This window comes from Barbus barbus, assembly GCF_936440315.1.
Source record: "Barbus barbus genome assembly, chromosome: 8".
Classification (NCBI taxonomy): Eukaryota; Metazoa; Chordata; class Actinopteri; order Cypriniformes; family Cyprinidae; genus Barbus; species Barbus barbus.
In genome coordinates, this window is record NC_136736.1 from 29,170,038 (window position 1) to 29,186,767 (window position 16,730).

At 39.7% G+C, this 16,730-nt stretch overlaps 1 protein-coding gene across 1 annotated transcript; it reads right to left on the minus strand.

Moving 5' to 3' along the window:
- Positions 1–3,804: 3,804 nt before the first annotated feature.
- On the minus strand, positions 3,805–7,579 carry LOC306873595 (homeobox protein unc-4 homolog; the record flags this gene model as incomplete). Its single annotated transcript, XM_079423011.1, has 3 exons — positions 3,805–4,773; positions 6,472–6,662; positions 7,318–7,579. The coding sequence occupies 3 exons, from the start codon at positions 7,577–7,579 to the stop codon at positions 3,805–3,807; spliced, it is 1,422 nt and encodes a 473-aa protein (XP_079279137.1).
- Positions 7,580–16,730: the final 9,151 nt, after the last annotated feature.

The following is a 16,730-nucleotide window of genomic DNA, read 5'->3' on the forward strand; positions in this document are numbered from 1 at the left end:
CGGATCTCAATAATTTAATCTTGAACAGACAAAAATGATCTTCTCTGACACACCTCTCTAAGATATTCTTAATATTAATTCACATTAGTCAACCATCTATGAAGGGCATGTTCAAAGCCTTTAGACTAACTCAAAATATTAACATTGTTCTGTTGCGCATTGAGCGCCAGGCTATAGATGAATTGTGACAATTTAATATGATCTACCTGTGCTTCAGGTCCAATTAAACAATGAGGACCCATCCGTGCGCAAATGTAGCTATGCGTGTGTATTTGCACAGTGATGTTGAATTGATTTGACACCTCGGGATGAGGTAGATCTTATGTTTCAGGCTGTTGAAATAATCTGGTCTCATTATAATCGACCGCCGGACTGGTCTGATTTATCCAGACTGTCAGTGACCCTGTAGTACCGCGGGTCCCGAATCAATCTCCGAGCTTGAACGACTAAACCTGAGACCAAAACGTGCTTGATTTATCTACCAAATTACCGAGGCCTAAAGACACGACGAGGAAATCAGGCGCTACTCCCTCAAGCGGTGCATCATCACAGGCCCATAGCCCCCACTCAGAGCACCTCAAAACTAATTGCTGGGGTTCTTACAAAGTACATTAAACAGGTAACTCATTGTTACATTAAGAACGTTTCAGAGCATTAACAAAAATGTTTAATAGGCTAAATTACCAAAAACATTTAATTTTCACCTGCTGCTAAACAGGCCGAAGTTGGTAACCTAACCGTACATCACTCCAGCACTTTTAGTAACGATCAGTACTGAACATTATTGATCAATTTATTACATATTGTCATACTACAGTTATTTCTTTGGGGGGGGGGGGGGAGGGGGGGTCAACGTTGGTGAGCTGAGCAGCTTTTGTGTTTGCTCCAAATTCAGTGTAAATTGGATGCACATATGCCAGCTTTGAGTCCTAATATAGGCGACTCTGTTGTGGCTTGGCTTTTGTGTAACTGGGATGCATTAGTTCTTAAAGTATGTAGCTAGTTTTCATTACTATAATTTTTTAACATTCATAGTTTCATATTTCTATAATTTCACATTTTCGTCGATTATATTTTCATGATTTCATATTTATAATAGCCTATTACTTTTCATAACTTTATTTCTGCAGTTGTTATAATATTTATGCTGTCTCTGTGTAACAGTCTGTGTTAATGCACGTTTTAATGGTATATGATAATTGACATTAAATAATTTTGGGAGGTTGACATTCTGTGGAATATTTGTACTTTATGTACTTTAAAAATAATAATAAAAATAAAATGTGTGACAATGCAGGCCTAGAATGATCTGTGATGGTAAATGGCCGATGAAAAACTGACTAGATGGTGACTAGTAGGCTATACACTCTCTTAAATGTTTATCTTAAACATAAAAAAAAACATAACATAGACATATATGCTGTTTTAAGATACAGTTTCTTTGCCCCCTTGGCAGTGTAAACACTGCAATCTGTCCAAAGAAAGCAAGAGCGAGAATTGACGTTGATAATTAACTATGCAAAGGTTTTTCTTTTAAATAGAATTGTGACATGCAATTAAATGAGAAACTCAACCAGCATTAATGAAACTTGATATCCTAGTTTCAAAACAGTGTTGTGAGCCATCATCCACGTTAAGGTTTTAATGGGTGGATTGTAAAAAGACAACCCCGTTGTCCGTTGTCTGTGCAGGCGGCTCTAGGGTGGCAATCCCTCCCGGGAGAAAAGAGGAAATGAGATACGGAGATAGAAGGCTACGGGAGGTGGTAAATTAGCTGCCTGATCCGCACTCATTGGCGCATACACTTCCCCCATTAACTCGCCCTGACAACCACCCCCTCTCCACTCAGTACCCAGGGCATGGCGGCCTTGTAGATTTATCACGCGGAGAAATGAATGCATGATGATCAGTTAAATTGAAAATCAGCAGCCGGCTGTCGATGAGAAGCAACACCTTCGTAATTAGCAGGAGAAATTGCGGCTTGCGGACAGATAATAGCGTAAAAACAATTTACACTCCTCCCTTCTCCGTTTATAATGAGTCTCAGGGCCCAAAGTGAAAACTTTTTACTCCCTGAATCTATAAACCGAGTTCATAACGTGCACAAGACTAGATTACAGCACAAGGGGCCGGACCAGACATGAAGAGAGCCCGTGGTATCATCAATTCATTTAGTGTAAATCAATTCATTGTTTGTCTTAATAAATTATGCCTATAGTGCTTGCTGGATTCCCAGTGAGTGGCTGTGCATTGTAATGAGAGATTGTTAGGCCTTCACGATCAACTCTTAGAAAATACACCACTGTAAATATAGGATTTATTCCTACACTAAAAACATTTATATTTCTCCTCGCTGAAGTAGCACATCCCCCCAGAGATGATCCCTTCTCTCATTATTTTTCCTATAAGCGATCTCATGCAGTGCAAATAGCAGTAACCCGACATAAGAAATTATGTAAATGTTATTAAGGCTGGAAGATGTCATTATAGGGTAAAGCTGGAGTCCCTCCGTTTACTTTTCATTTATTTGCAAATACAGGGGCTCGGTGAAGATGACCGGAGGGTGGCGGTTTTACACTTGTATAATACTGCCCACTTGTACAGAATCTAAACTGTGTGTTGAGAAAATCTTTTAAGAAATGTGATAATTAAACGTTTTGCTTGAAGTATAGTTAAAATCCATTTCAGACCCAAGCTGGGACCGTCTTTCCTTAGGAATCCCTCCTTCATTCCGATCACCATATATTTATTAATTCACTTATGCCCCGCTAATATTTTCTAGCGCAAATGCTTCAGTGTGTCATGAATTTTGACCCTAACATTATTAGACTAAATTGGTGTGTGTGGAGAGAGAGAGCGAGAGAGACAGTTGTGTGTGAGGACGAGAGAGAGGGGGGCTGCTCTTTTATAGAGCGACAAATGATCAATAGGCCGATAAGGCAGGAACATCAATGTACGCGACAGAACAATGAGGGATATCATCGAACATCTATCTTAATATTGTCGCCTACGCGTGCCCTGACAGGCCCGTGCGCCTCATGAAAATTCCACCCAGACTTGCCTCACTGCGCGCACACACACGCACACACTAACGCGCACACACACACATGCGCGTCCGCTCGCAGCTGCCTGGGCTATTATTTCCCCATTTCAATCTGATTCACCAGCCTTTCATGCTAATTCTATTATTGTTGGAAGTTTATGTGATTTCATATCGCAGGAATCGGTAATGTATAATAACCCTTCAGGCTAACAGAAAAAAACCGTATCCTCCCAGCCGCCACCGGGAAAATAATTACTTTCATATCAAAACTCCACAGGAGCTGACCGGGTCCTACCGCCCGCGGCGTGAGACCTCATTTTAACTGGAGGTTTTGAATGAATGAATTTGTTAAAGCAATAAACACGAGCCTGCTGTACAGCAGCCTCTCAAAGCGATACACAAAATAGACATGTTAACTGTAAGCACTGAGGTGGCAATACAAGGTCTTTTCTTTCACAATATTTTATTCTTATTCTTATTATTACTTATCAAAATGTTACATATATAAATATTTTCGATACTTTATCATTTATACAACGTTTGAGGATGTTGTTCTTGTCTGCTGCTCTAACTTGTAAGTTCGCAGAGAATTGGAACAGACATTTTAAGCCGACAGTTCACCTGAATCAAGATTAGGCTATCCGTTTTTGAAAAGTATAAAAAAATTAAATTCAAACAGTCTTGTATACAAAAATGTATGGTTATCAGCTTTGGGATTGTGATAAGTCACTTGGCGCCACTGCTTCTGGCCTATTTATATTTCAGTCCATGTCAACATCCTCTCCATCTGTATTTGTGTCAGCAGAACTGCGGGTTTTCGTGTCTGAATATTCAGACAGGTTAGGAGAGATGCCTGCTTTCTGGCTAGAGTTTGTGACGGTGGACTCCGAGTCGTTTTCAGACTCCTTTTGTGGCGAATTAGATTCTGCATAACATTTCTCTGAGCTTGTGTTTGAAGTTTGCATGGAAGAGTTCCTGCTTTCTCCTTGCAGCTCGTCGTTTGTGGCACCGGTGTCTTTGCACAAGTGACTGATATTTTTCTGGTTTGAGGTGTCTGTCGTGGAACAGTTGTGACCCGAGTTTCCTGAATCCTGACCAAGTTTCATCGCTGTCTGTGGCACAATGAAACCCAGCGGCTGGGTAATGGGATACAGAAGGAAATGGCCTTTACCGACCAGTGGTCGCTGCGGCGGTAACTGAGAGAAATCCAGGATAGTTTTTCTCCTGGGACTCGAGTCGGCTAGTAAACTCTCCACACTAAATGGGTTGAGTTTCTGGACCGTGGAGGCGCGTGTGAGGCCGTTCGCTGAGCACAGTGCAGAGTTCCGCGTGGAGTCCATGGGCTCCGCTGTCTCGTTGACTGTACCGGCTCTTTGGTGGCGTGGATGTTGGTCACACATATGTTCTGTTTGCTGTCGGTGCGCGCTAGGCTGAGGCCCGGTGTGCGGAGTGGACTCGCCATCGGTGCTCTGGGATACTCCACTGTCGCTGTCAGATCCGGGTGTGTGGAAGAGCTCACCTGCTAAGAGCTTGTTCTGAGATTTTAGCAGCCTGCGTTCCTGTTTTCGCTTCTTCTTTTCCATGCGCTCCAACTCCCGTCGTGCGATCTCATCTGGGTCCATTGGTTCGCCGCTGCAGGTCGTGGGGTGAGAGTTGTGAGCCGGTCGACCGGGCCCTTTCTTCGTGTTCTCCTTTTTGCGCCATTTAGCTCGCCGGTTTTGAAACCACACCTAAACAGAAAAGGTTGCGAATTCTTTACTCAGTTTTATAAGCAGGTAGGCTAACACTTTATTTTAAGATGTAGGTCTACTTGTTACACGCTACATGTAATTACTATAATAATAACAATAAATTATGCATAATTATATGCAAGTAACCCTAAGCCAATCCCTAACCATATAGTAGCCTAAATAGCCTACATGTAGTTAATTAATATTACTCAGTACTTAAATGCACACCTTAAAATAAAGCGTAACCGGTAGGCATATATCAGACTCATGTAGGCTAATGAACATCGATAGGCAAAATTATAATGACAAATTTAAACAAATGTTTGAATAAATGCACCTGAAATCTATAAATATTTCGATTCTTTATCACAGTATGATCATGTAATCACAAATGACAGAATGGTGTCTTTATATTTAATTGTATGCATTTATTCAATTAAATAAAACAGCAATAGCCGATTTCTCTTCTTTTTTTTTTTTTTTTTAAGAAAGGACTGACAGTCTGACAAGATGCTAGGTTTCTGAATCGTCTTGTGTTTCTGTTTGCTATACAACCAAGGTTCTCCAAAAATATGCCACGACTTGGACAGAGAAAATGTTTTCATCGAAGCATATTTCATAAAGCCCACAGCCACAGATGCGCTTGCCTTAATTGTCAATTGATTCAATGTAATGGCTCACTCTCAGTCTTTCAATTAAGCCTGGTTCTTGCGTGGCTAATTTGGGCCTGTTCCCCTAAAGTTCATTTAGGCGCGTATAAGCGCTAGGACAGATTTGGCCCAGAAGAGGCAGAGAGCAGCAGGCTCGCACCTCACACCCAGGCCCCTCACATGGCGACTGCCGTCTGTTCAGCGCTGATAACAGGAGAGTTAGCATCCACCAGCAGGCTAAGACGCATACTAACATAGAGACATCGAGGCTATGCATGACAATAGCCGTGTATACACATAAAATGTTAATGTCGTTAAAATCTGTGAGCACACAAACCTAACGATAACGCAGGCTAATCTTCCTTAAGAAATAAGAATAATACAAAGCTAAGCTTTTAACTCCCCAAACAAGACTGCTTCTCATCCAGCGTCGAGTTTCTACAAAAAGAGAAAATGCAGACAAAGGCTGTACGTCCAACGCTTACACAGTGTCATTTTCAACACACTGGCCTAGTTTAATTTAGTATGAATTGGTAAAAACTGATCACAAGTAATTGTATTAACTAAAATGTGAATGTGTGTTTTAATATATCAGGCAGTAAAACAGGATATTAGTAGGCTATCGTTTTTAAACGTCAGTCAGAATTTTAGCAGAATGAAATTGTTAAATTGTTTATAATAATCTGCTTTAGAATTAACATACATTTACTGCTCACCTAGTGATCAGTCAACATGAATAAACTGTTATGATCTATTAATGCTTTTAGGGCAGATGAAATATTGGTTTAACATTTAACATGTAGACCGTACCATTATTTTTAAATCTCTATCCTGTTGTCATGCATTTTGGAAAAAAATAACTAGGCCTATTTAAATTTTTAGCATTTCAAATATTACATTTTCAAATACATAAAGCTAACACTAAAACAAAGTATGATACATAAAACGTGACTATAGCAAAAACTGTGTCTAATGAATAATAAATAGGCCATTATATAATAAGGGTCAATGAAAGATTTTGTTATGACAAAAACAAACCATCATTTACCTGAACACGTGACTCAACAAGGTCTAGACGTAGCGCGAGAGCCTCGCGCATGAACACGTCCGGATAATGGCTTTCGTTGAACGCTTTTTCTAGTTCCTCCAGCTGCCAGCCCGTAAAATTTGTACGCGTTCGCCTCCGTTTACAACCAGGGCTTTCCTTGTCGGGGTCTCCGGCATCTAGGACCACAGAGTCTGTCAGAACACGCGCATGCAAACATGAACATGCACATACACCCTCCAGCAGTTCCACTTGGAACTGTAGGCTATACCCAACATTTTGTTGACATCAATTATTTAAAACATTACAATTATAAAACTACCCAATGGTTGTCAAATAAAATACTACAATAAAATGTGCCTGGTGTAGGCTACTAGCATAACTAATTAACCCGTCAAATGTACTTTTAAAAATATAGGTCACAATATCCTTTTGATTGCTAATAATGATTCTTAAAATACAATGGGATTATTGTTTAATGTCGCATTTTATTTCACAGTATTTTAAAGACGTTTATGAAGTAGCTATTTTATTATATGCTTATTTACAAAGTCAAGAATTGCAAATGGAATTTACACATAAATCAAACGGATTTAAACACACGAAAAATAATCTGTGGTTATCATGAGAAGAATGGGGCATTATTATCAGTCCTAGTAAAATCGGCTTACTTTCCAGTTTACCTGAACTCATAGTGAAAGCTATTTATAAAGTGTGCGATTTAGAAAAAAAAAGCATTTCATATTTTTTGATGAGAGGCCTCGTGTAAATATTTTCCTAAAACTATTGACAATATAACTGTATAGCCTGCATGGAATAGATGAAGCCGTCCGATAACCATTCACTTACCGCTGAGTTTATACTGATTATCCCCGTTTACACCACAACCAGATCCGAGCAATGGGTTGGAGTTTGCAACAGACGCCGAGCATGATCCGTTAAGTAATCCGTCTATAGAAAAGGGTACAGCGGCCGCCGACTGTAGCTGGTGTCCGGAGATATCGTAAACATGATGGTGGCCGAGGTGATAGGGGAAACCCATTCCAACCATGCCTCCCAAAGAGCCTCCAAACTGGGCATGAGGATGCTCGAGGATCCGGCTATCCATCATTGCATCTCCGGAATCAGAGAAGCGTTTGTCTGGGCAAAACAAGCTCCAACTCTTCCCTCAGAACGCATGCAGCAGCCGTGAAGGGACGTACGGCGTTGACATGCTTTGCGCTCCCGATTTAGGAATAAGGAGACCGAGGCAGGCGCGCGAGGTTTTCGCTCTCTCCTACTTTGTCAACATCAACTCTCCTCTTGTCCAAATAACTAGCTCTCGCGCTAGGGAATTCGCGACCAATAAGGAACGTTAATCGTCGGTGACGTCAGAGTCACGACACAAACGTTTTCCATATCGATTGCTAATTATACCTGACATCCACCTCAATAAACAATGCCAGGGCTGTCACAACACGACATGAGACATCACAACTAGGCGAGAGGGAGGAGAAAGAGGAGGAGGCGAAACCGGCAAATTGATTGATTCCCGACTAAATTCTAAACAGCCGCTACATAAAAATACAATGATTCTGTTCCAATAGCTAATTGTTCTGCTCTGAACGTCACATTAGTTCTATAAAAGCAGAATAAACATACTAACAACAGACCCCGTGTCTGATAGCTACTTTTCAAGGAACGTCTGGCTCTCTCTGAATGCGTAAAATGATGCTCTCCTATTACGCGGAGGCATCGTGCCCTGAATAGAGTGGTCCTAGAACGGACCAAGCATGCATCACCCACCCTGTTGCGAGCTGTCAAGATGAATTTAAAACTACAAGCACCTCAGCCTTTCTAATATCTACACGCCAGCGCGCTTCGCATCGTTTCAACTCATTTCCACAGTTCTGATTACTGTGGCCTTGATCTTGGCAGGTGTTATGAAAAAAAATATCTGAAGGTGGAAACAAAAGTGAGTCTGACAGAATATCTGTGAGGGGGGAAGCTATATGAAAACAAACGTGTTTTCATAGGCTATTTCAGTATAGGGCTTTTATTATTGGGCCACTGAGTAAAAAAAAAAAACTGACATCACTGACATTTAAGCCATTTCGTGCAAATAATCAATTATGTTTTTATTCCACTGATTATTTGTATCTAAAAGAGGGAGCTGTGTTGTGAGAGGGTCATAAAATAAAATTATTCACTTTTAAAAGAATAAATTAAACACTGACTTCTTTTAAATGTAAAGGACAATATTTCATATAAGAAAGAATGTATGTGAATTATTGCGCACACACGTTAGTGTATACGGTGTACAGAACAATAATATTAAATGTGATTTTTTATGTATAACGAAGGTCCCCTGCCAATATAAATGGTATATGTAAACGCTGTCCAGCACTTGTCAAGTTTTTTTTTTTTTCTTTTTGTGGAGAGTGGTGGTGTGTGAGCGAGAGAGAGAGAGAGAGAGAGAGAGAGAGGAGAGAGATGGTTCTGAATACAGGATGGTAATCAATCCTGTTCATGTATAAAGTAAGTACACGGGTCTTTCCCTCTCCCTGCTCTCCTCCTCCATTACCGAGAATTAATTCCACTTTATTTATCCAATTTCTCCAGCTGCCAGAATGTTAATTTGAGTTGAAATTTCTCACCACTCGCTCGCTTGCGCTGACCCTCAGCAGCACCCGGATGACGTGTAGTAATAACCTAAATCTTTCAACAGAGAGGCACGATAATTGTTACCTTATTAGCATGCAAATTGTTTAATTAATATTATTAAGAAGAAGCATATAATCCGTTCGTCACTTGACCCCGCAGTCTGTTGGCTGGCCGCCTCTCTGCATTTCAATGTGTTCATTTCAAACCGGGGGGGGGTCTCTCTACAAGCTCTAGTCGTTTTCAAAGCACATGTTCCCTGCGTGAACGCGTGTTTGATGCTACTTGGTTTGTATCTCTCTCCTCCACTCTTTATCCCCAAACATTTCATCACTTCGCATACAGGAATTATGGAAATCGTTTCATTCTGCCCCTCCAAAGACATCCAAGTTCAATAATTGGCTTCTTGTCGTTTGCTTTTTGAAAACCGCTTCTTGAAAGGGCACCCCTCCAGTTCTGAGCAAGCTGTATCCGCTAGACGCACGCGGCTCCTGGGTAGACAACCCTTGACATGCGGCCCCTGCGAAGCGTTGCGAGGCGCCCGTTGTTTTTAATCCGGCAGAGTGAGTATGTCAGATGTGTGGTCTTTAATTAACTTGATAATAATACGTGCCCAAGCCACACAAGGTCCAGGGTTCAGTGCGTTTCCACTTTTAGCACACTTTCGCTATCTGTAGGCCTATATCTTATGGCGATATTATAACAAAATAAACTAAAAATTAACCTGTATATAGAATCAACACCTGTCGAAATTAATGCAACGCACTGTTTTTCCTGAAGATTTCATTCGCATGTTTATATGATCTATTCATTCGGCATATACTGCATTAAGAACACTTACACTTGGTCACAGTAGGCTATAAAATACTTTCATGTTTACACGTATGAATAAAATCCATTTAAATAAGTTAAAGGGTCCGGACGTGTTTATAAGTATAGCCTGTTAACTTCAATACAAAGTTCATAAACTCTCAGCACCATGAAGCTTGAAACAAGGTATTTTTAAACGATAATCATAAGGCTCGAATAAAACATTTTAATTAAAAATCAATATACTACTTTTGAAGGTTTTAATTACTAAATTAACTTAATGTGAATTCATTTGTAGCTATCAAAACTGAGCAGCACATTAGTCGATGTACAGATAATTAGAGTGTGGAACGTAAATTAATTGTTGAAAGTTATTTGATTCACAAACGGAACCAATTAAAGTGTAAAATGATTTTCCTTTCTGTGTTTGTGTTTCATTCAAGCACAGAGTTTGGTGTTTTAGTAGGAAACTAGGCTATCCCACCAGGCACATTTCCTTCTAATCCCGCTCAGCTAATCGTGCAATTAAAACTTTTCCGCGCACTAATTATCTGCGATTGTTGGGCTGACTGCAGAGAAAGCAGAAGCTTTAAAGCGATTGATTCAGACTTTGAATTCACTGCATTCCTGATTGAGAGAGAGGGAGAAAAACGTAATTCCCCTTCAAATTACCTTATTCAGCCTTGACAACCTACAATGCCCTTCAGAAATCTTACCTTAGTCTTCATTTATGAGGTTGAGCAAAATGGAATCATTTTAATAACAATAACTCAAACTTCTATTAGAGTAATAATTTCATTTCAATTAAAACTGACTTATCACCTTTTGCTAAAACGTGCTTCATATGCCAAAAATGATCAATGCTTGACGCACCCCGAGCAGGGATTGTCTAATCGAAGGTGCTTGTCGCTTCCCGTTGCCTCGCGCTGGTATGCACGGAAATAGAACTAATTTACTTGCCTCCCCAGGGAAATCCACTGAACAGATTAACATTTTCAAAATATAGTAATGATATCATTTGAGCAATGGCGATGACGCCAATTTTTTCGGAGCCTTTGTGAGAGTAATTTACATATTTTTACAGTCCACTATTTTCCCCCGTTAATCACTTTGAAACTGAAGGACACATTAATGTAGCACTTGCACGTGGGAGTGCGCGCTCCTGTGCGTCTTTGTGCCCATGCGCTCGCGTTCGTGCTAAAAGCATATTGATTCTATCCATCCCCATGAAAAGTGAGGAAAAGGAGCAGAAAAGACCTGTGACACGACTTGATTGATGATCAAGCACACAGGTATTACAGCTGTCAAAAACTTCAGCTGTCGTGTGGAAAAAGAAACCATTCGTTTATCGCCACCTAGCGTCTCGTGTTTTTATAAAGGCTAGTTTAACTTCGCCTACTGTAAAGTGCCATGGGGTCAAAACGCAAGACCAGGATCGGTGACAAATAAGGATGACCAAGACAACAAAAAAAGACACACACACACACACGTTTGTTTCTGTGAATTGTGAGGACTTTCCATAGACTTTTATTACTTTTATACAGACCAAACGATATTTTCTATCGCCTAACACAACCCTAAATCTACCCCTTACAAAACCTGTTTGCATTGTTAAACTTTCAGATAAACGTCATTTACTATTTTTAATAATTGTTTCCCTCGTGGGGACTGCACAATGTAGCATAAACAAGCACACACACACACACACACATATATACTGTATATATAATAAACAACAGATTTTAAAACACGTGCAAGTTTCTCGAACTGTATTTTGTGTCCATGTTGGTTTCATACATTTTTTCAAAAACGTTTACAGTATTACAAAGAATCAAGAAATGTAAAATGATTTAATAACAACCTAATAATTTTCAAAAAGTTTCAAAAAACAAATTTTAGATAAACTACTTTAACAAACAACCTTGCATTTTTGTTTTCTTGCCCTGAACAAAACCTGCCTTTTCATTAAAAAAATGAAGAAAAGAAAGGAAGTCACCGTCGGGGTTTTAAAGGAGTGCTCTCTTACATGACAACTTTTTTGTAAGTGGTTACAAAAACTCACTTTTAAAGAATGAATAGCCTAAATTTAAAAAAATAATAATAATAATAAATGTAATAAAGGGTTAAATGATAAACTTCCATCTCATATTTTTTTAATCTGTCAGTAAGATTTATTGATGGTGACAAGAAATGCTGGGAGACATAACAATCTAGATTATTGCAAATAGTTCTTGGATTACTCGGGATCACCCATCTCTAGCTCTCTCTAAATAAACAAATCTCATACATGTCATGTGACTCGTGTCATCCGCCTGGATATCAATCAGGGTCTTGATGTGTGCTGACCGCGGTCTTTCATGAGGGCCCTGAATAGTTAAAATCTCTTTGTTATCCACGCTGTTCTAATCCCCCGGTGGCTCACGGGCTCACGGTTGTTCGGGTCTGGTACAATGAGGCATGGGAGGAGGAGCGTCAACTATTATTTTCGGCCGGCGCGGCCATCTGCTGCGCGCAGGAAACCCAAAACCCCAGAGACGCCCCAGTATCCACACTGCAAACTAGCGAAGATGTTTTAATTAAGGCGAGGCAGGTTAACTCTGCTGCTTAATGAATTGCCTTCGTTGGCCTCCCCTTGTCGTCCAGACGTGATTCTGGTCTCGGCTTCCTCCAAAAACACTACAGTCTTCTAATCCTGGTCCATGAGTAGCCTACCCTGAGCATTTGGGATTCTTCCTTATTTAATTAAGGCACCTTATTTATATAACAGCCTCAGCAGAGGTTCTCAGACTTGGTGTGTCCGTGCAGGAGGCACCCAAAATGTGTAAATCTTTTTATATATTTATTAATGATGTCCACACTTTAGAATACAGTGGGGGAAAATGCCAGTAAATTTCACAAATAATTACACATAAATGGCAGGTAACATAATAAAACGTGAAATTTAGTGTACCAAATCTCGCCAAAATAGCCAAATATAAAAGTAGCCTATATTTTTAGTAAACTTTATATAATCAATACTAAAATATTTTTCAGTAATTTGTTCTGCAAACAATGTTTGCTCAGTACCAAAAGATGGTTCTCAGAGACGTTATACTCAGTTAAGCAAATTAAAGAAGATGTAAATTGTGCGACAGAATAATTAGACGAGCCTATCAATTAAATACATAATTGTGTTTATGGAACCCAAACCTAATTAAATATACTTGCTTAATTAGGCGACTTGCAGAGGACTCTCATGGTAATCACAGCGCTTCCTAGTGGTGATCCGAGTCATCCTCCATAAACTTTAGATCTTCCTATAAATTATGATGATATTGTTGATAGACTTTATAGCAATGATACCATATGATAATACTGCACACATTTATCCTGCTAAAACGTGGCATAAGAATACAATTAACAGCTGTGGGAGTAAGTATTTTGCCCAAAACTCGTTGAAACAAGTTCTACGGAAAGTCAAAGTTGTTTTACATTAAGCTTTTTCTTGAACCACCCACTGATGGATGCATTTGGCCGTCGTGCTCCGATCTAACTGGTTAATTAAAAACAGCTCATGTTTGCTCAAGTTAATAAAAGGACTAAATTATTCACTTTGGGGACCCGAGTCCCAGAGCGCCTTAAATCATCCCGGGACAATATTGTAACTCTCTCTGCGCTCTGATGAAACGCTGAGGGGTCCTGTCACTGGTCGGAACCCCCTCCTCACTTTCCATCTGTCCCTCTTTGTCCTCCCTATAAAGCGTGTGTATTTTAGCTCATTGTCTTTCACACATTTATTGACACCTTTTTTAATTTGGCGCTTCTGTCGGCCTTCTCAAGCCGCGGGTGCCAATCTCTTCCGCTCCATTAGCTCATTGAAACAGGAGTCTGGTTAAACAAAAGAGATGCAATCTGATCCTCTGTCCTCTCTCTCTCTCCGTCTCTCTCGGAGGCCATACATGTCTCTCTCGCACACCACGGGTTTTCGCGCCCTGTTTGTCAGGGAGACTGGTCTGTTCGTTCGCAAGCCAGCGGGGAGGGGGATCTTATTAGCATTAAAAGCCTACACCGTGAAATTCATTTATAATTGCTAGAGAGAGAGAGAGAGATAGCGAAAGCATATGCGTCCCGAATTACGTTTGAATAAGTTTGTGATATGTTAACATGGAATGGAATGCGACAGACTGCAATTATGACGCCTTTGTGACTGTCAAATTCGATTCATAAGAGGCTCGTTCCACGGCGAGCGCCCGTAGAGAAGAAGGTGCGGTGAATCTTAATGTAGCTAAAGAGAAGGCTTAGAAATCTCCTCTGGAGGAAACGAAAACAGACCGAACAACGTTATAAAGTCGATAAAATGGCCTGTTTCGTGATGCTTGTTCAATCTGTGTGAAATGGACACTTTAAACTCTTGTCTATCATTCATATCATAGTATTAGAGACGGACCCTGGTTGGTGGTGATGATGAACCAGGTGTGCAACCATCTGGCAGATCTGGTCCAATGCTCACTCTCTCTCTCACAACAAGTTTCTCCCCTCAACAAAAAGGTTTGAGATGTGCTAAATATGCAGTGCTGGACCAGGATTGAGAACTGTTGCACTATATTAAGCAAAAAACAGTTGACAACGACCAAGTGTAACATGTTTTAAGTGTCACACTCAATTGCACTACATTTGAAGGTCACAGACTTCCACAGAAATCCTTATTAAGATTTTAATCTTATTTTTGTCATATCTTTTGCAAGGCATGACCTCAGGTTCAAATTATCTTTATTATCTGGAATTTAGAACCTGTCAATATGCCAGTTTCTCTTTAAAAGTCACTTTTTTAATTATCCTAAAAAAGTGGTAGCACAACAATTAAACTATTTAAAAGCACCTCATTTATCCGATAATGATCGAGACCTAAAATGTTATTAATTAAAAAAGTTATTAATGTGACTGTCATTTTCACAGACTTTATCTGCATGTGTTCTGACGCCCACACCCCAAATTAGCAGTTGAACAATAACCAATTACATTCGGTTTTAAGAAATTTGCTGCCATCTACTGGTCATCTACTGGTCACCTTCACAACCAAACCACAGAAGCTTGACACTAAAAGCGTTTCCTTAAACAGAGGGTCAATGTCAAAGCAGAAGTCTGGACTGGATCAAAATCAGACAAACCTGAACCATTTTTTTATACAATACACAATGATATGTAATAATTTTAATATAATGTTAAATGTAATGGATTATTAAATGTATTCATTTTTAAGGGTTTTTCATTCTTCAAATCGTAAATTTAGAATATTTAAAGATAGAGAGAGCTCTTTCTGTTTGAGTGAAACAGTATCTTAGAGCATAACCACTGCAATGCATATCTTGCACTTGCAGTGCATGCATTTAGCAGTCTTATCTGTAAGTATTTAGTGGTGAATGCCTGTTAACTTCAGAGGCCCTGACAGTATCCGTTCAGTACCACGGACAGCGCCAGTGTGTCGCTTCTGCGCGATAGCACTGAGGACATCACAAATTCAAGCAGCCTGGTTAAGAGCAATACATGATGCCCTGTTGGTTTCGAGATTTATAATGGAGATATGGCAAACGAGAAAAGGAGGATTTCGTAAACTCAGCAGTTTATTAGTAGGCTATTGTTCTCCAGCCTCACCTGTTAGTATAATCAGTTTAACCACATTAAAACGTGAGACAACATGATTAAATGTAACAGTACAATATTGTTCCTTTCCTAATGAAAAATTCAGGCGCAGGATGATGACGACTAGACTGACTAGGCAGTGGTCCGTCCAATAAGAGCAGTGAACGGTGATTTTGGAAATAGTTGTGGGTGTCCATATCAGTGATGAGATTTCTCGAGCAAAAATGCATCGCTGCTAAAATCGTCAATACTACATCGAACACAAAGGCTTGTGATCCAAGGTGAACCATCGGCCAATCCATATTGGAGATAAAAACCGACTCTGTCCTATTTGCGCCTTGCATCTGAAAACGACAATTCTCCATCGCCATGATAAGTGCAGCGAGTGCTTTGTGGAGAGTATTGTACTATCGGCGAGAGAACGGCTGCGCGAGACACCGAGGGCCGCGGAGATAGAATGAACCCAACGCTGTTGCAGACTTCATCGGAACATGGCATATCAACGATTCACCTTTACATGACATGGATAAACATCCGTGGTATGTTTTATTTAGAGCTCTTTCTACAGATGCGGTGTATCTATCAGTAGTTTCCTAAACCGGTTCCAAAACACACAGATACCCGTTAGCAAGCATAACTGTGCTCTAAAATCTATTAAGTCGTAAATATTTTGTGCTAACGTTTTTATCAATATGATAGATAGAAAATATATTTTCACTACGCCGCAGTTGCGTCACGCGATGTTTTAAAAATAATAATAATTAATCTCACTTTTACGTTGTTATAAAATGTTTTGCCACAGGCCTGCATCTTTCAAAGGAAAGAGTTTACCAAATAAACATGGGGAGAAGTATAGGTCACAAGTTGTAAAAGTTATACCTACCAAAAAACAATATCTGCGCTTTATTTATTTTTTTAGGTATTGTGGGATAACATCTACTTTCATATGTGAATTAATTTGTAGAAGCTGTTAATTTCTCGTGAGGTTAAAAAAAATAAACAATTTAAACAATTTCCGTATGTTACATTTTTGGTAGTTGATGTTGACACACACACACACACATATACATATATATATATATATATATATATATATATATATATAGCCCGACAAATGTTATGTGGTTGTTTACTTTTGGATTTTGAATCACTTCAAAAACACGTTTGGCCAAGTTTCGTTTTCAAAACACGTT